General features: G+C 33.6%; 1 protein-coding gene and 1 pseudogene across 1 annotated transcript; both read right to left on the minus strand.

Annotated features, from left to right (window-relative positions):
* The window catches only part of LOC106797503 (protein TRANSPARENT TESTA 9-like), a 42528-nt pseudogene extending 34688 nt beyond the window's left edge, over positions 1-7840 (minus strand).
* Positions 7841-14634: 6794 nt separating this feature from the next.
* On the minus strand, positions 14635-15887 carry LOC102665977 (uncharacterized). The gene is made up of 3 exons (XM_006575888.1): positions 15792-15887; positions 15094-15704; positions 14635-14878 (listed from the first exon to the last, which is right to left on the minus strand). Exons 1-3 carry the CDS (start codon positions 15885-15887, stop codon positions 14635-14637), a joined length of 951 nt encoding a protein of 316 aa, XP_006575951.1.
* Positions 15888-24821: the final 8934 nt, after the last annotated feature.

A 24821-nucleotide genomic window follows, 5' to 3' on the forward strand; every position in this document is an offset into this window, starting at 1 on the left:
ATGTTGGATAAATAGGCAGTTGTGTCTCCAGCAAAACCTCCAGATAGGCCAGATCATGAGGTCGATGATCCCCTATATTTGATGACATTGACCATCCCACCACTCTTTTTGAAGCCTTTCCAGGTTATGTGGAATGCTACCATGTTCGGGGTGTTTAATGAAGACTTCCCGTTGTACATAAAGCACGAAGATCTCTTTGAAATTGCACATGGTGGTCAATGTCTCAGCATATCTATTATACAGTTGCGGATTCTGTAAGTCAATTTACATTATTGTTAATTACTTAAGTTGTTGTTTTAAATTCATACATAATTAACTTTGTCTAAACAACAATAGGCATCTGACTGAGACAAGTATGCGAGCGGAGAATTCCGATATGTATGGATTCCTTGAGCCACAGTCCATTTAGAGATTTGGACAATCGCAATTTGAATTAGAAAGTTACATGAAGAGTTGGATGTAGAGTTCAAAACATGATGTCTACCTTGGAGCCTACCTGAATGGGTAAGTCAAACTGAACAACTGAATTTAAATAATGTATAATACTATAATAACCCATATTGGTCTCCACTGCAGCGCACACTAGCAAATGGTCGTCATTTTGCCTAAGGAAAATCTTGTTGTCTGGTTTTGTTCCTTGCATAACAGGCCAGACAACTACCTTAAAGGAATAATTAACAGGTCAGTGTTGTTTTTCAATACATTTGCATTAGCATAACTCAACAACATCAAAATTTTAATGTTCCTTGTATTCAACAGTGCTTTGAAAGGACTTGATGATACTCTATAACCTAAATCCAAGGCTGGTGCTAGGTGGATTGTTGTTAAGGTACGTGATTTAAATAAAACTTCTACTTATATATATTTTATGTGTGTGTACACTAATTATAGTTAACGTTTAATATCCAAATTTCATTATGTATTTAGTGTAATAGACAAAAAGGAAGCACTGAGTGCAGCTATTACATCATGCACTAGATGTCCACGATAATCTTAGGAACTTTCAGCAATAATTGGGAAACGGTACTTGTTTATTTCAAACAAAGTTGATTTTCTTATCATTGGTATTACATTATTAACTTATATTTTATTCGATCATGTTGTATTTTAATGATGTTAGACCATTGGAAGCAGAGAGATTGAAGGTGCTTCGCATCCAGTGGACACAATATTATCTCAAAGTTAGAAATCAAACTTAGGATGTTAGGGAACTATGTAACTTTAGGTTACTTAATTAGTTTTCTAGCTTGCATTACATTTTTTACAATTGCTGTTTCATTTTAACATTGAATAATCTTTGTTGATAGTTATTAATAAATTATTTATTCATAGTTATCAATTGATTTTTTACAATTGATAGTTTACTAGCTAGCTTTCTGTTAAAACTTGTTTGAAAGCAGAATGCAAATGATATATGTTGTGCTATGTGGTTTGATTTTAAATTTACAGATTAAATTTTGGGTTTTTTTTTTTTGTAAAAATAGAGAGAGTATTTTAAAAAAATTCCTAATAACAATATCGGTTTTTCCAAAAAAACCGATGTTAATATACACAAATGTTAACATCGGTTTTTCAAAAAACCGATGTTGTTTGTGTATATTAACATAAAAAAACCGATGTTAATATCAAAAAAACGTTAACATCAGTTTAAGTAAAAAATCGATGTTAACTTATACGTTAACATCGATTTATGTTAAAAACCGATGTTAACATATAAGTTAACATCAGTTTTTTACTTAAACTGATGTTAATGTTTGGAAGTTAACATCGGTTTTGTAAAAAAACTGATGTGAATTATCAACATTCATACATTTTTTTTTGGTGTAATTCTTATTATATAACATCGGTTATTTAAATAATCGATGTTGTTAATTTTACGTTAACATCAATTTTAAAAAATCGATGTTAACGATAATACTTTCAACATGGTTACTTTCAACATCGGTTAAAAACCAATGTAGAAAGTCATAAATAATCGATGTAAAAAACATATTTTCTAATAGTGATAGAATATCACATCCAAGAATAGTAGGGATGTTAATATGTGCCATTAAGGCTATTAAAAGAAAGTCTCAACATCTTATTTTTGTAGACAATATAGTCCTAGTTGAAAATAGTCGAGAAAGGAAATAAATGAGAGGTTAGTGATGAAAGAATATGGCTATCATTTAAATAGAAGTAGAATGTAAATTTAGCAGGAAGCACACCAAACCTAACTTTGAGGATCATACAAAACAAGAAATAGATGGAGATCTAAACCATTGAATTCAAGAAAGGAGAAAGAAATGGAGTGATTTTAGTGTTATGACTAATGACAGAAAGATACCACTCTAACTTAAGGAAATGTTTTACCACAGTTATAGTACCTAGGATGTTGTATGAGACAAAAATGTTGGGTGGTAAAAAGTCAATAGAATAAAGTCAATGTTGCATTAGATGAGTGGATATACCAGACACGATTAGGAATAATTTATAATGAGGAAGTTGAGGTAGTACCTTTTGTATAATAGAAAAAAAATACAAAAAAATGGTAGAACTTTGCGTTGGGTGATTCATGCATGTGTGTAGGATAATTGTAGAAGCTTCAATTAGGGAAATTGATTATACAAACAGTAGCCTAATCTCTAGAGGCAGGGATACCAAGAATCTAGTGGGAAAAGGCTACATTATTGGTTGTTGTATTTACAGATCTTTTAATAATGGCTCTTGAAGGTAAATTCAACAGTAATCGTAAAAATGCTAGTCAGGATAAAGTCCTAATGAAAAGAAATAATAATAATAACAATAATATCACTTCCTGAGCTCTAATAATAAACTTTTATGCATATTTGGCATAAAATGAGACATTTAATATGGCCAACAAATCTTAAAATACAGAATACAAGACATCATCTACAACATCAACAATATAACCTTGTGGGATAATCTATTACCAAAATTTGGGCTGTGGATATCAATAGTAGAAATCCTACCTGATGCACCATATTGACAAATGGAGATAAAAACCAACAGTCAAATGCTTATAAATATAAAATGGGCAAAATGGAAGGTGCAACGTACCAATAATTGTTTCTTGTGCTGTTTGCATTGTGGAAGAATTCCAAGCCTATCTGGCATTGATTCATCAAGTTCTACAAAATAAGATATATTAAGAAAACAAAAATGAGGGCAATGGTAAAGCAAATAGATATTCACTGGCACAACCTTTAGTTTGTAGTAAAGTGGCAAGAACACTCAAAGAACCCCAAACTTGTGCATCATCCCCTTAAGTAACATATGCAAGAAAAACCTCCCTATGTCAATTAAAGTAGACATGATGGCAAAAAATTTATCATAATTGTTAGCAAAAGTCTAAGAATCAGAATACTACTTTTTTTTATTTAATAGAATAGAAATTGCATGTTGTCACTTCAATTACTCAACAACAACTATAGGAATAATAGTTTGAGCTGGCATGGCAAGTTCACAAATGCTTCTAGATCCAAAGATTAGAAGAAAACACAAGTGAACTATTTTCAGTCTATTAATATATGAACAAAAATCAAGTTTAAATTCAGGTGAAAAGATAGACCTTTACCTTATAGCCAAATTTGAACTGCTACAATTATCTTTTGACATAACACTTTTTGGGTCTAAACCTGAAGAACTAGAAGAGTTTGGCACATTCAATGTCAAGCATCCTGCATTGCACTTGGCAATATTATCATCTTCTGGTTCTTGGCTTATGAACGTAAGACCACGATCAGAGATATAGCAATTGACTTTACCCCTAGAAAATATTGTAAAGGTATCTAAAGGATAAAAAAGAGCAACGACTATGGAATTTGTCAAATCTTTGATCTTGACTATCCTTAAGTTGCAACAAAGTAGAGAGAACATTAGTAAGAACACACTGTATAATAAATATTAAATAAAAATCCCTCCAAGAAAAAATCTTTTAGAGATCCTTGAGTAGATGTAAATGTTGATCAAAGTGAACATTGAAAGACATAAAGAGAAGTTCCATACATTAGCATCCACTACTCTCAAGGAATGAAGAAGTATTGGAAAAATCAGAAGCATCAAATTGTTGTCTGTTATTACCCTCCCAACATCAGGAATTCCAACAGAGATAACATCGCTAAAGTAATATAGGTTATCCTTAATTTCATCTAGAACAACAATAATTTGAAGTAATTTCTCTATCAGGAATTCCAACAGAGATAACATCAAATTTCTGTCTCAGTAACAATAATTTCTCTATCAGGAAAGAAGAAAATCTGAAGTTAATATGCCAAAGAGAAAAGAAGATATGATGTCTTACTTGAGTGTCTCAGAGATCAGTCTATTTAAATCCATACATTGATTCTTAAAAAATGAAACCAGGTTTGAGAAGTAATCGGTGTGAGGTACACTGGTTATATACATGTTGACACATTCATCCCCAACTGAAAAAGTGTACAACCAATTGTCAGAAAATTAAATATTTTTGCATCATAACATAACTGAGTTCAAGAAAAAAAATTGGAGGGGGGAGGCCACGTAAAATAGTAAATCTTACAATGATAAATAGTAAGGGTCACAACACATACAATAGTGAGAATCATGTTCTCCTTATGAAAGGCAAAGCGTCTTGCTTTAACATATAGTGGAAATGAAACTACTTCCTCCTAAATGCATAGAAAAATATAAAAACATTTAAAGATGTAGGAAACAAAGAATTATTTGATATCTCCTTCCCAGAAAAAACATTATTGAAAAAAATGGTTAAATTACTCAGTTGGATTATTTGGAAATTTACAAGACCCAAACTATAATTTTTTAATTGGGGCCTTAATCATGTATATTTTTAATTGAGTTCCTAGGGTTTTTAAAGCCGCCATAAATTGTCATTTTCCAACAGTTTCAAGCAACTACAAACTAACGACAGGGACCTACTATTTTAGTTTGGGATCCAATTAAAAAATCAGTTTAGGGACCTACTTGAAAATTACCAAATAATTTAGGGACCAACTGAGTAGTTTAACAAAAAAAATCAACTAAGCTTGAAAGACTGAGCAAAAACAGATGTCCAACTATGCATATATCCATAAAATTAATAATCTCACAAGATAGACTGTTACAACTTACACGAATACCAATTGTTCAATAGGTTTCTGGTTCAAATCTATTCTCTGTATATAAACAATTGATTTTTTATCCTTCCATTCATTTCTTTTTTTGATACCAAGAACTTTCAACACAAAGAATTTGCCTTAAAACATGTATTGCCTACTTTTTATGGCCAACAACTAGAAAAAGAAATAAAAAATCACTCTCAACTCTTTTTCCATTTTAAAACCTTAAATGTTATTCTTATTAAGACCATCTTAGAGGTCTCCCTTAAGCTAATATTCTGAATAATTATCAGAATAAGTAGACCCAGAGCACAGAAAACTTACATTGCGAGTCTTCATACGTAGAGAAATTCTATTCTTGTTAAATTTTCCACTTATTGCTCTTCAATGACCCGAAGACATTTAACCAAAGAACTAGTTAGCAAAATTATACAAAGGAGGATCAACAAATTTATACAACCCTAGAAAACAAACTTCATGAATCATAAACTTTCATTCAACAATAGGATGCATCAAAACGAACCTTAAAAAGGATATGTAGTATGATAATATCTCTTCGTTGAAAAAGTCAAATGTATATGTAATTAGGTAGTTCATATGCTCATTACTAAACATATAATCTACAAAAGGTACAAAAAAGATGATTATTTTGACCGTCAACGTTGTTAAATCTAGTCAAGAAACTAATGTAACTGCCTAATAGGGAACTGTATTTGGCAATCAACATACATATAGCGTGTTTACTTCTTAGGTTCTAGATCATAATGCTCACTGTTTGTAGCAACTGAAGTGGAATACTAACGGTTCTGCCAAGTTTAAGAACACGTACAAACTTTACCACAACTTGCATTTCCATGAAGAATCTGCCACAAGCCATGATATATAAATTGCCACCACTAAACAAAATTTATTGAGTAGTGAGTAACATAAGAAAAATGGAATCTCACTCTAAAAAGCTTGGGTCATGTTGGTCAGTGGTCACCATATGTTATCAACTTCGTAATAGATCTCAGTGCCTCGATAACAAAATCCTTCCACACATTACACAATTTAGAAAACTAGGAAAACCATGAAAAATGAGTCAAAGAATGTTCTCAGATTAGGATGGAGTTATTATTACCTTATTAGCCTCGTTTACTATTTCAACTTTCGCCAATTGATCAGTTAAGTACCTATGCACCATAAGGCAGCAGGACAACACTTAATGAATAAACAAAATATCAGTAAAGTTTACCCGATCATTTTTTATATTATCATTAAGCAACAAAATGAACTTCAAGTCAACATTAAAGAAATCACAAATGGGTTATCATTAGCAACAAGACTCATATCCTCTATCCCCTCTACCAACCCCCTTATAAAATTCTGATAACAAAATAAGAAATGCCTCTAAGAGAGAGCCCTAATCTTTGTCTTTGTTATACATACATTAAATTATGAACAAGTATTCAAGACTGGTATCAAGAGAATCAAACTCCTCAAGAGCATGGGTTTGACACTTGATAAAAAATTCATCATGCTATCAATATTATTAGTTCATAATATGCATTACCAAAAATAAAGCAAGCATCATAATAACAACTATGATGGAGGTATATAATGCGAGTGTGCAATTGATTTATCAAGTAAGGCATACCTGCAGTACATGAAGAATTCACAGAACCAGCTGATATGATTGCATCGGGTGGAAAAACATTTCTATTTTGAAAAGCTTCAACATGTCATGGGACCCATTCATCCTTCTACTCCATATGTCCTAGCCTATAGAACCCATAAGGCTTCATGAAATTTTGAACACAATGAGTAAGGACCAAATATTAAAAACCAATTTTAATAAGAATTATCTAATATTTGAAGTTTATTGGGAGTTCACAAAACATTCCTAACCCAACTTCGAACTAAGCACCGACCTTCCATAACCACCAAAACCCCATCTGCACACCCAAGTAATCAACACTTATAACTATACTCAGGGGAGTTAAACAATGAAGCAGGAGACTAGAGGATTACTCAAGTGTAGATAAAGCCATTCTTATCCACTGCCACTAAATATCCAAAACAAAAACATTATGGAAAAGTAGTAAATAAGGTGATATAACCAAGATTAAGTAAGGAATAACAACCACTTATATGATTTGTTCCACATGCTTCCCCAACAAGAGCAGCAATTGCTCGAGGACGTGGCTAGGGTTCATAAAGCAACCTCACAGGGATGTCTTTGGAATTATACTGTAGGTATATGCAAAATTAGGTAAAGCTAAAGCTTTATATTCTTGATGGCCCCATGCATGTGAATGTATATGGCAGCAAGTGGAATCAAACGCGGATTAAAAAACAAAAGGTTTGAATTTTCAGGTAGACAAAGCATGAGTTATAAATTAATAGCCATCTATTGACCTGTAATCCTAATTCACATGCTTTCTTTGCAACCAATGCAGCTCCAAGCATTACGCTAGGATTTGAAGTATTTGTACAATTGGTGATGGAGTGTTACTTGGTGCACCTAGCATTTTTGCTGGAGCACCCAACACCTAGGGTGAAATGGCAAAAATTCCATTCACCCTAATAATATAAATACAACTACAGTTTCGTCCGTACTGTGTGCGCATCATTCTTCTTCCTCTTCCTACAGCCTTCTTCCTCTTCTTGTTCCTACGACGCTTCGTCTTCCTTTTCCTCTTCCTACAACGCTTCCTCTTCCTATGGCGCTTCTTGTGTGCCTTCCTCTTCCTACAACGCTTCATCTTCCTCTTCCTACGACGCTTCTTGTTGGTCTTCCTCTTCCTAGAGCGCTTCTTGTTCGTGGTTCTTCCTCTTCCACTTATCCTTCGTCTTCCTCTGTGGTCGTGGTTTTTGTTGTTGGTGGTTGTTGGTCATCATAGCAGTTCTTCTTCTCCTTCGTTGGGTAATCTTCTTCGAGGTAAGTGGTCCCTTCCCTCTCAAGTTGTTTTTGTTGAAGTGTTGAATGATTATTTGCTATTATGATGTTGTTGCATGATTGTATTGTTGTATGTAATTGGTTTTTGGTGTTTGTTGTTGGTGTTGGTTTTTTTTCAAGCTTTGACAGAAAAAATGGCTTGTTGCCAGAAAAAACCCATATGGATTGATGATCTGTATGGTTCATACAGATTACCAATCCGTATGGGTTTTATTTACTTTATAAAATTATTTTAAATTTTTTTTCCTTTTATTTTTGGTAAAAAAAAATTTAGTTATTATTAAAAATAATTATTGTTATTATTAAAAAAATTTAGTTATTATTAATTTTTTTTAAAAGTTTATTTTGTGTTGTGGCCATACGAATCGCTAATCTGTATGGTATTTTTTTAAATTTTTTTATTAATTCAAAATGATAAACTGAAATTTTTTTTAAAAATTTCCATATGGATCACTGATCCGTATGGTATTTTTTTAAATTAAAAATTAGAAACTAGAAATTATGTTTAAGTTTTTTTTTTGTTGCAATTTTTTAAAAAAAAAATTCTTGTGAGCTATTTTTAAAATTTATATTGCCATACGGATCAGTGGGATTTTTTTTTAAAAAAAAATTGTTAATCAAAAATAATAATGTGGAAATTTTGCTAAAAATTATTTTTTTTGTTGCAATTTTTTTAAAAATTATTGTGAGTTTTTTTTATAATTTTTTTAAAATGTTGTTGTGCATGGTAAAAAATTTGTTGTATTTTATTAAAATTTAATTAGTGTTTTGGCCATATGGATCCGTGATTTGTATGGTATTTGTTTTTAAATTATTTTTAGTTTTTTTAAATAGTGTTATGTTTGGTAAAACATTTTGTAGTTATTTTTTTTATTTTTTGTGATTTTGTTAAAAGAAATTAGTGTAGTTATTTTATAGTGTATTGTAATCATTTGTGAAATTTAATGATGTATTGAAATTGTATTATATATGGACTTATTTGGTTAGTCTTGTTGATAATTTTTCTGATATATATGTTAGTCTTCCTTCTTATATAATTTGGCTAGTTTTGTTTATTTAATTATGTTTGGTAATATAAGATTAGATTAGATTAGATTCCCCAAATTAAGACTAAGATTAGATTAGATAAGATTTCCAAAACTAAGACTATATTTAAATTAATTAAAATTTGTTAGTTATAAAAATAATTCAATTGAAAATTATAAATAATTATTATTATACAAAAAATTGAAACAAATATTTTAATTATTATTATACAAAACTTTAAAATATATTAATTTTGGTAGTTTTATTACTTAAAAAAAATTGACTTTTAATACCTTTAAAATATTTTTAATTTTGTTAGTTACTTTAAACATTATTTAAATAAATTTGATTTTATTACTTTTAAAAAATTTTTAAACAACCATTGAAAATAATTTAAATTAAGTTTAAAACAATTTTTGAAAACAAAATTTAAAAATATATTTTTCATGTAAAAATGATTTAAATAAAAATGTAAAAGATTTAAAAAAGTTAGTCAAAAAAATATTGTAACATTGTTCAAACCAAAACTGAAAAATGATTGAATGAAAAATTCAAAATATTTTGACATTTTTAGTTATTAAAAAATGATTTAAGAAAATATTCAAAATAATTAAACATGTTAAAAAATGATTAAATATAAAAAACACGATAATTATTGTGCAGATAATGGTTAGAACTAGAGGTCTTGGTCGGGCTTTAAGGTGAGCAATAGGAAAAGCCTTGGGGAGGAGAGACGCGAGTGACGATGATGATGTCCCCCAGCAGCATAGGCCTGCATCAGCCCGTAGACAACGACAACAAGAGCGTGCTGTCGAGGACCCTCCTACGGCCGTAGAGGAATAGAACAAAGAGCAGCCAGAAGCACCTATTGAAGAATTTGTTATTGATGTTAAGGGTTTTCCAGGTGGACCCTATGACACATCAGTTCTCAGAGAATATGAAAATTACATTGCTTTGAGAGTGTGGAATGGAGAGGTATGTAATTTTTAAGAAACATAAAGAACGTAGTTTACTAGTTAATAATTTTTTTGCCTGATCGATATTATTGTTTGCAGGAACATCCTGAGTTGGAGCTATCTTCCCATGGAAGGAAGATGGCTAAGTTTGGGAGGCTTGCTCCAGAGATTGAAGGCCTTGTGGCGGCCAGTGGACTAAGTCCTTTGATCATCTGTTCCCTAGATACGGGCGATCGGGGAATAATGTCTGCTTTTGTGGAACACTAGCATAAGGAAACTAACAGTTTCCATTTGCCCGCCAGAGAGGTGACTATCACCTTGGATGACATTACGTCGTTGCTACATCTGCCTGTTGTAGGGGTGTTCCACAGCTTCGAGCTGCTTGATGTCAACCACGCTGTCGATATGTTGGTGGAATTACTCGAGGTCAGCGCTGTAGAGGTGGGAGCTGAGACGATTCAGTGTCATGGCTCTTATGTTCGACTATTGTGGCTGCCCGACGTGTATCAGATGAAGATCGAGGCATGTGACTGGATTGTAGCAGCGCGAACATATTTGTTGCATCTGCTTGGATGCACACTCTTTGCTAACAAGAGTGCCACACACGTGCACGTGGTATTCTTGGATGCATTGTGTGACTTGTCACGAAGTGTGGGTTATGCTTGGGGCGTTGCTGCACTTGTGCACATGTATGATAATTTAAATGATGCGTCAAAGAGCACGACGTGGCAACTTGCAGGATATGTCACTCTATTATAGGTTAGTTAAGATGTTACGATTTTTTTTCATTGAAGTTGAATATTATATGTTGTCGTGTATTTTAATGAATATGTTTATATTTAGTGTTGAATATTTTTTTCGTTTATTGGTTCCGTTGTTCCTGTCAAGGTTATGATGAGAGGAGACCGCGTGCATGCTGATGGACCTTTGGCAAGACACTGCCCGTTTCCACGTATAGCAGGCTTCTGGATAGACTGATCCCTGATGTGGTGTGTTGGATTCCGTATGGTGACCATCGTTCATTTAGAGAATTTGAGGTCATCTCATTATTTTTCGGCCATCTCAGATGGGGCCCCTTGACAGTCATTCACCGACCGGAGAGGGTTGTATGATAGTTTGGCTACATCGAGATTATTCTACCATATCTTGTTATGTCTTCGCTCTCTGATGAAGAAATTGATGATAGATGGATGCAGTTCAGTGAGTACATTGCACATGTAGGGAAATTATGTGCAGCGCCTGACCACTGTTCGTCATATTACATGGATTGGTTTTACATGATCTCGCACCCATTCATGAGTCCGGCACAGCCACGGGATCCTCCTAGAGTTCTGCTGGTTCAGCAATATGACACATTTGTTGAACCAGATGTGTATCAGCAACCGATGGTGGCAGTGGCACCTAATGAGGCAGACGTTGATGTGCATCATGTTCGACATGCAATAGTAATATTTTTGTTTTGATATTTGTGTTTGTTGCTTTCTTTTGTATTTTATTACTAACAATTTTTATGTTTGATTTTTTTCACTTGCTAAGATTGTTTTGTAGCAATTGTCGATAAGTTGGAAAGACTACTGAACTTGAGGATCCTGACTGTAGTAACAGAAGCTTACACTGTTGCTGAAGAATGTTTGGGCATCGCAAGAAGCTACATTGGCCAACCAACTGTAGGTCACAGATCGAGGCGTAGGTGGCGTATGGACGGTCATTGAAGTTGTTTTATTTTTGCCTTATATATGTCATTTATAATTTTTTGGATAATTTATTTATTTGGTTCTTTTATGTATGGACACGTTAATGATTATGTGATATAAATTTTTGTCATTCGTTTATCATTAATTAGCCGTTAATGTTGCGTTAAGAAATAAATTAGTTTGTGCAACAAAAATAAATTACGCATGTATGATAAATCGTTGTCAAACTTAACAAGACACTGTCAATTGCATGCGTTATTTTAAAAAAATCAATACTACACGTACCTACTGACATAGAAATGACTACTTAGTTGTTTTAGTTCTAATACAAGCAATACATGTCTGATGCAAATTAACGCTTCACACGACATTGTTGTACTTGACAACAGAAACACATATTTTCGCGTGTCTATTAAAAAAAAAAAAATACCAATAGTCTTAGTGAACACCATCTATATATATCACACCAATGCTCTCAAAAATGACACATTCTCTCCCAATCCAAATTGACAAACCAAATTTTAGAACAAACTATGGTATTTTTTGGGAGAAACAAGCAGTCAGACGATTGTGAACTCTAGATTAGCTTTTATTTTTCTGAATGGATTGATTATTCACAACGAAACTGGTGTTTATTTCCAAAGTTCCACTCCAATACCCATTCGAGTACCTAACGATTGTGGTTTTCAAACGCTAAAAATTAGAATGCATAATACCCTTCAGCAAATCGACGATCAATATTTGGATGAAATTTACTACCGACGGCCATTCACAAATGTAGATAACCAATTTTGCTTTCAATCTATGCAATTAAAAAATGATGACGATGTTAATACAATGTTATTGTATAATGATCAATTCTTGTGTGTTGGCCCGATTGAGTTATTATGCACCATTTGTAGAACATTGGATGGTATATTAAACTTACTTCAAGCCACTATGACCCCTACTCATGATGCCCTGCTATATTACAACGGGAGGTGGAACATGTCATGCCAACACGACTTTGTCGGTTACTCGTTCATAGGCTAAAATACAAAACAATTTGGCATTCCTTCGGGATGCACCATCGATGAACTGAAGGATTTGATCAAGCAAGTTGAACCTCAAGGAATTCCCCCTTATGGTATTCATGAATCACAAACGGTAATGCGATTATTTTTTCGACAACTAGGTCATCATGAGTATTCAAACAAAGTTATCAAATTTGAAATTATTGAGTTGAAAACTGACGATGCCGTGCTAAAGGTCTTAGTACAGTCTAACTACTTGAAACAATTTGGGCCAATAGAAATTTTTGTTGTTTTTAGTAAACAGGTAATGAAAATGGAAGATGACATGCCTCGGTTGCAACATGATTCAATGCAAAATTAGTATTAGTTAATTGTAGTTTTTCATGCATTTTTTTTGTTTCAACTATGTTGAAGTTAATGTAATGTTTGAATTCGTGTCCATTAGCTAATGAAACCGTATGTTTATTATTTTGAAAGCACTTAATTATTTCCTAACTTTTAAAAATAGACTGGAAAGAAAATTATGAATGTCAACAAAATAATAATTTACACAGACGTCAATGGTAATAACATATTTTATGTTCATGGTTCACCTAAATCAACAAATTCGGTTTTCAGCCTAGACAAATTTGTGTAATGCTGTATTCTACTTATGTACGGAGTGGACCACTGCTTTGCCTAATAATGACAACGTGTATTCCACAACAATGCCACTGGTGGTAAAGGACAATGGTTTCATAACAAAACCTGTTACATAGCGACAAAAAAATTGAATGTAAGATACCCAACTACAGTGTTACCAGTTATACTAACACCATGAATATGCAATTACCTCTACAAAATGATTTCCATACACATGACCAACACATATTATGTGATGCATAGAAGAATCGGGTGGCGGCTGATTTCTAAGAGGAAAAAATGTCATGCTTTGTTGTCGTGAAAGAGAAACAACGATCACGTTGTATCGTGAAGCAATGACATATTACTACGTTTCACTGTATTAGGTCCTCAGATGATGATGCACTATGTTTCACTGACGAATTACTATTTTTCACAAAGTGTAACGCATAAACATACTCCTAATAAGATGAATCGCATTTTGTTGACTTTTGTTGTTTGGTCAGTGGTTTTTTTTGGAGCACCCTTGGTCTTCACCTTTTCTGGAGGAGGACACATGGAGTTCATATCAAGATAAGCAATTTCTCGCAGCTTTGACTTCAAATGTACTTTGCCACAAACATCAAGTTGCTCAAAGCGTTTCGATATGGTTTCCATCTCCTCAGTTATGATCACCTGTGTCTCACATAACCCTTGATCTGAAAAACTAAGTCTCCGCCAAAAAAATGTGGATTGTCTTGAGTGGTATAGAGCTAACATATTTAAAAAACTCACATGCACATGGAAGACCGTGGGTACTCCTCATGACATATCCACAACGTGAAGGGTTTTTGCCTGCATAAGCTACACGCTCATACTCAGCAGTAATTTCATTTAAAGCATATCTTGATACCATGCCAAGTAGTTTTTTGTACAAGGTTACTTTAAACATATGCCCAACCACATGTGTGCTTGTCTCAAAAGATGCTTTAATATGGGTGTGTTGAAGTGTCATCATATTATTCATTGCTTCCCAAACACTGCATATGTCACCAACAGAGTTTTGTAGGAGTCTCTTTAGTGACCAATGAACACTTTCAACCCTACAAATGAAATATACAACAACATGTAAACAACCGCATCATTTTCATTTAAGTCAACACTTAAACAAATGAACACAAACAAAAAACAATATTGATACCTGTTAGTGGTTATGTTTCCTAGATGCATCACTTTGTTGGTCCATGCTTTCACAAATATTTCTTTGTGCAGAATCACCCATGTTTGACACACATAGTCCACAAACATAGATCACAGAGAGCAAGCCATTTCCAAGTTTTTAAGGTACTCATCAAAAGAACTCTCACATGGACAGTCAACCAAACTCCCCCAAGCCTCCATCACATAATCCCATGCATTCTTTTGAGCAACCAGGGTTTTGCACTTTGCTTTCACATTCTTGTCAATGTGGAATAGACACAACAAGTTCGTAGCATCCGGGAATATAGTTTTCACTGCATTAATCAAAGAAAAATCCCTGTTGGTGACAATAACCCTGAGGAGTGCATCAACTCTCATGAAAAGACCTCAAAACCGTTGTAGAGCCCAAACAACATTATTAAGACATTCTACTTCCAAATAAGGAAAAGCAACGGAGAATGCCATTCCTGTTGGTGTAACACCAACAATATCAAGCAACGAAAGTTTGTACTTATTTGTTTTGTAGGTATTGTCGATAAAAAAAAAACCAAATTACAAGAATTGGTTAACTTTACTGCATCAGGATGACTCCAGAACAAGTCACGCACAACATTATCATCCTTTAGCCTATGCTTGTGAATATATTGATCTCGATCAAGCAGCATCATCAATTGTTGCATTTCGGTGTTACTCTCTCTTATGGAAGAATGGTAAGCTTGTCTCGCATTGTAAATTTGTTTGATTATTGTATAACTGTTGTCATTGTGTTCCTTCAACGTTAACAAAATATTTCTTGGCTTCACCATAGACTTCATCATATCAGCAACAACAATCTTCTCATCCTTTATCAGTCGACCCGCATATGGATGCCCAACGAATGACTTTGCCATTTCGTGATTGTGAACCCCACAAATTAACTTCACCATCCATCCTTCTCCTCCCAAAACTGGCTTCGCACGCAACTTAAACGGGCATCCACATTTTCTACTGCCAGTGCATGTTCTTACCAAATTATGTTTCTTAGGCCTATACTCACCACTCCTTTCACAAGCTATCAACAGAAATGATGCTCTTCCTCGAACACCAGTATTGGTGTCTGACCTCATTATAACGACAACAAATCCAATGTCATGAGCCAGCGATCGAACCCATTGTAAAATTTCATCACGGCTAGCAAACAACTATAATACAATTCAAATAAGGTGTGACATCGACAAACATCTATGTAATATAATTATTGTACCAACAACAACAAATTACACAAATACCTGAGAAGTATTAAAGGCATCAGAGCAATCAACGTGTTCTACTTCAACGTCAGCATCTTCCTCATTTTCAACATTCATGCCAACTTCTTCAGACATCCTACTATCATACATCCACTAGTCTTCGTCCATCATAATAAAACATTTAACAAATTCAATTAAATGACAAAAACTTATACAATCAAATCATTTGTTATTGACACAAATATAGTTGTTTACAAAAAAAAATTTACTACACATTTTCATTAAAATGTCATATAAATTTAATAAATACATCATTCAATAAAATACATAATTCAGTTAAACATGTAAATACATAATCATTGTCATAAAAATTTGTTTAATTATTAATCATTAGTATATTAATTTTTAAGCAATATAATGTTAGTTAATTATTAATCATTAGCATTTTTTTCACCATTCTAATTACTTAATACATTTTTTTATATCACTATAACAAATAATATCACGAAATCAAATTTTCTGAAATTACTACAACTAGTAAAAAAAATTTAAAAAATTCATAATAATTAAATTAACAATATTTAAATTCAAATTTAATAAATAAAAAAAACAATTCGTATGTCCATACGGATTGGCAATCCATAGGTTCTTCAAAACTTTTTTGCGTACCTCTTCTTCTCCGGCGACAAAAACCGACCAAAATTCACCGTGTACTCCTGAACAACGCACGTACACCACCGGAGACCAAATATGCTTCAAAATCGACCTTAATGGAAGAAACTTACACTAAGTGATGGAGATTTTGTGGGAAAAAAATGGTTCTGCAGAATTGAAAAACTCTTCCTGCTATTTATAAGGGTATTTTTGGCATTTATGAAAATTACTGGGTGCCCCTAGCAATTCCCTTGGTGATGGCAGCTATAACAACATCACTGTGGTGACCCTTGGAATGTGAACCCTGCAACGTTATTCTGAGATTCTTTTGGTACAACAAAACCCTGTAACAATGCAATATTATACAGTTTGAACCACAAAACTTGATTCAGAAGGCAAACTTAAATCATGAGAATGAAATATTTTTTTCATTGCATGTAAAAATAAAAATATTCTAAATATTATAGAATCAGATAAAATATTATGTATCCGCACATACTCATTTCAGTATCACTTGTCATGGAATGATGCAATTACCTGATGAACTATCCCTGATCCATGAGGAATGGCAAGCATATTATTGAATGCATTGGAACCACATTTGAGGAAACCAAATCTTTCCTTATTTCTTTGGAATTCAAGTTCCATATTTGCCTCGACAGCATTTTGTGATCTTGCCCCATCAACTTGAACAAAGTGATCAATGACAAGATAAACGGGTACCTAAAGGAAACCAATTTTAAAATCATCACACATACCCAATGTATAAATAAATATATAAAAAACACTTAATGTTCATACAAATTCATTAATGTTCACAAGAATAGGGCTTACCAAGGGATTAATTTTATTAGAATCACCACCAAGTTTGTTCATGGCATCTCACATGCAAGCAAGATCGACACCAATAGGCACGCCACTACAATGACGCACTTGACGAACTTAGAAGAGCTCAGACATGGCTCCAACCTCCCATTGAGATTTGTAATTTTGATGCAGAAACACCATGTTATGAAATAATGAATAGTATTAATTACTTCAAAATTGGCAAAAAACAAAATAGAAAAAATAAAAGCTTCAAATCAACATATATGAGTGTAGTTGTCGAACCTCATATTTGTTGATGTGAATTGGGCTAATAATTTAAACTTGTTAAAGTAAATATACCATACTCCAATCATTCTTCAAACCTTTGCTTACTATGTTCCACATCCAATGCATGACATAATAGCCACACTCATAGCCTCCGCTTTGAACATGGCTCTACATTCAATATGAAAAATATTTGAATATGACAATTACAAAGTTACAAAACATCACCAGTCGGAAATAAGCATTCATTAAAGGAATAACCTTTACTTGAATCCACTGAGGTACAACTTGATCAGTTTTACCATCCAAAGTAGTCTTTAATGTCTTCATTGCACTGGTTAGAAAAAAGATCAATGTGTATACGAGGATAAAACTATTTATCTATCAAAGTTTAGAATAGATTAAATGAGTTATAATATAATACTTAACTTGTTAATTGCAACTTTGATATGAATATCAGGCTTCTTACGCAATGAACAAAACCAGACAACAACATCATTCCATGGACACAGAACAACCAGCTACCAATGGGCCCCTGAAGTCGACAATAATTAGGTACGTATAATGCAAATATTTTTTTTACAAGCATTTGCATAAATTTTACATACTGATTAAAGTAGGCTCCTAGGTAGACCTCTCGTTGGGATTCCTTCACCCATGATTCAATGTAATGTTGACATTTAGCATGTCTATCCTTTGCATTGTGTATGGACTGAGGCTCAAGGAACCCATACATTGAACCATGACCCAAGCTTGAACTCCACCTATCCATAAACCTATTTTGAACATTTGAAATGAAAATTTATAATGATGTATATCATAAGGAATATTAATTTTTAGTCAATGATATAGAATTTACTTACATCATCCACAATTGTAGTATAACTATGTTCAAACATTTGTCATCTGATATTATTTCATTTAAATCAAAATATGTTAAGAAGAAGGATGAATCTACATTCGAAACCCTAAATTTAGTCCCATCCCACAACAACTCAACAAGCTTTTGGTAAATAGAGGTTCTTAATCAAGTCACCCAAGGGATCATCTGCAACAACATTATTCGACCTTTGAACAGGTTCAACTAGGTTCAAAAGAAGGATGCATCTACATTCGGAACCCCAAATTTAGTCCCATCCCACAACAACTCAGCATGCTTTTGGTAAATAGAGGTTCTTAATCAAGTCACCCAAGGGATCATCTGTAGCAACATTATTCAACCTTTAAACAGGTTCAACCAGGTTCTTTGGACTAATCTATGAATCCTATATGGTTAATGAAAAGAAGAATTAAACTAATGTTAGTAACTAATTTATATCAATCTGCGATTTTCTTAATACATGTTAAACAAAATAAAAATTACCTCATGCGATACAAGTTTCACAAGATGTGTCGGCCATGCAACGAATGTGTCAAAGGCATGCCTGACATATTGAATTTTTGACGTTGGCAAATGGACTTGAGCATCACCGTCATAAACTTTTTCAACACTCACCTTTAGCACATCATCTGCATAAGCCACATTATGTATGGTAGACCCCCCTCATATATTTTTCCCAAGGCCACTAGGTTTGTAGAATGATCACCTTGCATATACAACCCCATAGTCGGCATCACATGAACAACATGTTCTTTCCCTGATGGTTTGACAGTAATTTTAGCATTGCTCCCCTTTGTGCTCACACGTGCATCTAATAGTTGTATATCCGCCTCAATCGGGGGTGAGTATTGTGATCCCCTTTGACATAACTCAATTTTGATGGCCTCCTTCAACTCTTGTTTCATTTTCTCTAGACTCCATTTATTTTCTTCTTCCAACTCATTCCTCCACCCTTCCTTAAGGCTTCCAATTATCTCAGTCATCCACTCTTCCTTAAGGTTTCCAATTATCTTAGCCAACTATTGTTGGGTGATGGATGCAGAGGAATTGTTAGAGCCACGTGATGCCCTTCCATAGTATTGACTGATTGTCACACCAGACCCCGCTGCACGAACACGACCTGTATGCTCCGGTCGCCCAATGGCAGTATTGAGTATGTCGTCATGACCATGGGGAACAAAGCTACCTTGTGTCATTTGTTCTTGTAATGAGTCTTATAACAAGCACGACGTAAAGAACATCAAATGAGGTTGTTGTTATTATACAAAAGAAAAAAATTAGTGAAATTAAATCTTAAGCATGGACTCACAATTTTATTAGATATTTCTTGAGCCATCTAAGATGTCATCTGCCCATATCACTTTGTGCAAGCCAACTTCCACTTTACATGTCTTTTAATGGGAGATGGAAGGTTGTCAATCAATGGTGCATTCTCAGTCAGCATTGCCTCCTCTTGTCTTTTCTTTCTTTTTTCCTCCAATAGCTTCTTTTCAAGCAAATAATAACCCCCACGAGATAGTAAGTGTGGGCAGTCATTGTTTTTTTAAATTTCTTGTGACTTTTTCCTTATTCCCTATCATAAATTACATAGAATTTCCATTTAATTAATCCAAATGAAAATATATATTTCAATTCAAATATAAGGTTTATCAACATCTAACCTGCTAGTTAGGGGTTTTGCGGCTTGCAGCAAATTCCTCCCAAGTTTGTGGATCTAGACCATATTATACAAAAGGATCCTGTTTATCTTCACCCTCAGTGTCAACATATACAAATTTAGTGATCAGCGAAGACTTAAATTGCCTTCATCTAGTGGCGACCGTTGATATGGCCTTCTTCTTAGCACTCGGTGCTTTTGGAATATCAAATTTGGCTTGCATAAGAGATTGTTGTGTAACAGTTAGTGTGTGTCATCATTTTCAAGTCTTTATAGCAGAAAATTAAATACACCTCCATGTTAAGTAGACATACCAAAATGTCATCCCATATTAGGTCCTTTAGAGATTCTGATACATCTTTCCAATTGCTATGTACAATAGGAATCTTTTCTTGAGTTACGACTGCTAGATAGCTATGGAACTTCTCTTTATGTGGGCCTGATCCTCTCCTAGTTGCAGGATGCACATTAAACGTTGGTCTGGGCTGATCAAAGTTTCTTAAATTCAACCTTCTTAGCCATGTGGATTGTCTATTCCTCCTAGACGTAGCCTCTGAATGACCATCTGAATGCGGAGGGGACCTTAGTGGTGTTCCCATGATCCTATGCAAATAAAACAAATTCATTAATGTACAACAATTATAAATAGCTTATATGTAACAAATTGTAAGTATCCACATTAAAAAATTTGGTTACAAATAACGTAATATGATATACATTACTTTGATACAATACAGTTACATAGGAATGTTCTCCCATAAACCTTCATCATAATCATTACGATTTACATGTACATCATCCACTTTATGTTCTTCAATTATAAAAGGCATTTGTTTGGAAAAAGTAGGTTTCTCACAAATGTCATTTTTGAATCATCATTTTGGTGACTGATACCACTTGTTCTTCCTTGTAGAACCACTGACAATCTTGAATCACACAGATCTTGGACACAAAACACCTGTCTGGCTTGTTCTGCCATAATGAAAGGTTTGTCCTTCTAAGTCACCTTATTAAGGTCTACTAAAGTAAATCCCAATTGATCTTCATGTACACCGATATTCCCATTAATACACTTAAAAACAAGCACTTTGAATTGACTATTATCAACCTCCTAGATTTTTTCAATCACTCCAAAGTAAGACATTAACGCTCGAATCGGGTTGTTATCTGATATACTACAAAAATGTTCAGAATCAATCTCAAGACTCACCCCACTATTCCACACACTACTTTTATCATCTTGTGACTTTGTATAGAATGAATAATTGTTGATATCATATCCCTTCCAAGTGGGGACATTAAGATTTGGGTCAGCAGCTAATAGTCATAATGTTTTGAAATCATTGTCATCATTGAGATTGCTTCTTTAAACCAGTTAATGAAAGTTCTATTATGGTCTTGCAACACTTTCATCATGTTCATTTTTGGGTGAATAGCTGTCAGATATTGTTTGTGAGTATGTATATAGGGAAGAACCTCGTGTGTGTTATTCAAGATATACAAATGAGCTTGTGAGACCTTCTATTGAGTTATTGATACAACATTGTATCCTCGTGTACCCTTACCTCCCCATGTCTGGTCATGATGAGTTTCAGGAAGCCCAACAGATTGAACTGCTTCAAGGTATTGGGAACAAAACTCAATAGATTCTTTAGCAATGTACCTTTCAACAATGGAAGCTTCTGGTCGGTATTGATTCTTGGTATAACCCTTTAAGACCTTCATGTATCGCTCAACTAGATACATCCACTGTAAAAAAAATGGGACCACACAACCTGATCTCCCTCATGAGATGAACAATTAAGTGAACCATTATGTCAAAAAATGATGGAGTAAAATACATCTACAATTGACAAAGGACAATGGCAGCTTCATTCTTCAAATCATCCAATTGTCGAGGGTCAACGACTTTGCTACAAATAGCATTAAAAAAAAGCACAAACGAGTTATGGCAACCCTAGCTTTGTCAGGCAAGATATCGCAAATCGCCACAACCAATAGTTGTTGCATTAACATGTGACAATCATGAGACTTCAAGCTAACCAATTTGAGATTATTGAGGGATACAAGGCTCTTGATATTTGAAGAGTATCCTTGTGGGACTTTTAGACTGCACAAACATTGACAAAAACTTCTCTTCGGTTGACATTGTTGTAGAAGCAAGCTTCATGATGATGAATCAAGTAGTTTTGATCATGACAAAAAGCCCAAAAGAATGATTTCAAGATTGAGTCAAAAAGTTCAAGATCAACATTAATTTCAAGATTCAAGAAAAGACATCAAGAAGAATCAAGATTCAAGAGAAGATGAATTCAAGATTCGGAATGATCTCGTCACATATAAGATGTGATCTTATGTCATTTACTGATTGGTGTCTCCCATTTCCACATTTAACACACGAACAAAAAAATTTCCCACACAAACATGGTGCATTGCATTTAGTAAATTGCTGGAATTGTTCAACCTCATTCTCATACTCGTCACTAATGCGTGATGTTTTCATTCGACTTCGATCCATATTTTCCCTTTGTTGTGACACTTCATTAAGTTATCTGACATGCATGAAAACCTCACTTTTTTCATTAAAGGTGTGGCTCTATCCCATTCAGGAAGACATTTTTTATAGTAAATTCATATGTAAAGGTTAATTGTCTTTTCTTAAATTTGACAAAATTTCGGTAACATTTTGCATTGGTCTCCAAGTACACGAGATGAAAGTGGTGGCATGTCATCATCCACCACATTCAAATATGCACTCGAAGAACAAAGTGAAATGCATTATATCTAAATATAATCAACTTTAAGAAAAGACAATTAACATATACATATGAATCTATTATAAAAAATAAGTTTTCCCAAACTGTCCAAACAGACAATTCAAGAAGATTCAATACATCGACTAATGCTAACTGTTCGTATTAATCGTTGTATTGAATCTCATACAAAAAACTAAGGTTCACTTGTAATGCACATAATTGCTTATATAAAACAATAGTCATATATCAACAAACATGCAATAAGCACATGAGTGGGACAAACAAATACATACCTCGAAAGATGCTCACTAACAACAACAAGGAGTGTGATGATGGCAATCCTATATTATACAAAACTATCGACTCAAGTACACTGGTTGTAAAAGAAGACTTAACTTCCTAAGTTTAAGTCAAAAACTTGTACCTACAACCAAAACCAATTGTTAGAGATTGAAGACTAATTAAGGTAGACAAATTGAAACACTTCTGTTTGCCTTTAATTGTGTATGGCCAACCCAAAATAGTGAGAAAAAGAAAACAAAAAAACAAGTATTTAAGTGAAAGAATGCAATATAAACATGCCATGTCACTACAAACTCGATGATTAAGGAATCAAGTTGAGAACTAGAGAATGAAATGAGCCAAATCCCAAGGCAGTGTTTCCCCTAAACAAAATTTTTCACCAAATGGGGAACATATAAACATGCCAAGTGATTGCCAACTCGTTGTTTGTTTATGAAAAGACGTAATTGAAAACAATGTAAACCACCAGTTTATGATGGGTAAGATGGGGTATAGCCCTATTAATTTTATATTCATGTATTTGTATAAGCATTAAGCAAACACTGGCTACCATTTGCTGAAATACATCATTTGTATGCAATTCAACAAACATTAATCACGATTTTATTCATTCGGATAATGCATATATGTCATTAGCCAAGTAAGATGCAGATAATGCAAAGAGTATAAGATGAATTGGGTGGTTAAGGAAGAAGAGAAGGGGAATAGATCATGGGTTTAATCTCTCTTGGTAACAAAAAACTAACAATTAGCAACTAACATTTGTCGATAAAAAAATATGGGTAATGCCTCATATTGTACCATAGAACATGGAATTTTCACACCCACAAAAGAGTTCATAGTGAAGTTTATACTGTATGTCCTAGGCTGTTATTTGGTACCAACATTCAAGGAAAATGCCCAAAAAAAAATAGTATATTTATGTAAATGTAACTAGGCAACCTACATAAGGGACTTCTTAGTAGAGGGAGTTAAAAATTAAAGGCGTAAGATTACCAACAATTGTTGTGGATGTCTTTACTTGCTATGGATTTTCTATGCTAAAAATATTGTTTTATGAGGGTATGTGTTCAAAAGGCTGGTCTAGAGCGGCAATTTGATGTCTCAAAGCTCAATTAGTTGCAAAGATGTGTAATCAAACATATGTTGATTACAGTGATACAACTTAAATTGCTTGCTTTGGTTATTAATTACAATGACAACTTGAGTCATTGGCCATTATGTTAGCTAGACATTTAGGAGTTGGTTAGGTAAATTCAGTTGTTTTTTTTAGGATTTGGTATGATATCAAGTTAAGTTAACAATTCTTCATTTGGTTGATGTATTTATTTTGCAGTTTATGTAGATGATATAGTTATGGTAGATAATGACAATGAGGGAATATCCCAATTAAAGAAACATTTGTTTTGTCACTTCTAGATCAAGCATATAAGAAACTGATTGTCACTATCTTAGAGAAAAATTATTCCCAAGGAAATCACAATTGTGCCTTTCAACTTAAGTGATCGGCTTGCAAATATCTTTGCAAAGTTTCTTCTGGTTGGAGTGGTTTCTCAAACCCTTGTTATTTCTAATGCACTTAATGTGCATGATTTGTATGCTCCAACTCGAGGGGAAGGATTGAAATATATTTTATTTAGGGAAATATACCCTATTTAGGATTTGTATGTTTGCTATCAATAATTGCAATTTAACTTGAATACTTTTTGATATATTTTCCTGTTTGC

This window comes from Glycine max, chromosome 2, assembly GCF_000004515.6.
Source record: "Glycine max cultivar Williams 82 chromosome 2, Glycine_max_v4.0, whole genome shotgun sequence".
In the NCBI taxonomy this organism is placed as follows: domain Eukaryota; kingdom Viridiplantae; phylum Streptophyta; class Magnoliopsida; order Fabales; family Fabaceae; genus Glycine; species Glycine max.

Bases quoted from the DNA above. Each gene is read 5' to 3' on its own strand.
- LOC102665977 (XM_006575888.1), bottom strand. From the start codon at position 15,887: ATGTCTGAAGAAGTTGGCATGAATGTTGAAAATGAGGAAGATGCTGAC. The intron at 15,705-15,791 runs GTATTTGTGTAA...ATTGTATTATAG, and splicing joins ATGCCTTTAATACTTCTCAG to TTGTTTGCTAGCCGTGATGA. The intron at 14,879-15,093 runs GTTAACCAATTC...TGCACTCCTCAG, and splicing joins AGTCATCCTGATGCAGTAAA to GGTTATTGTCACCAACAGGG.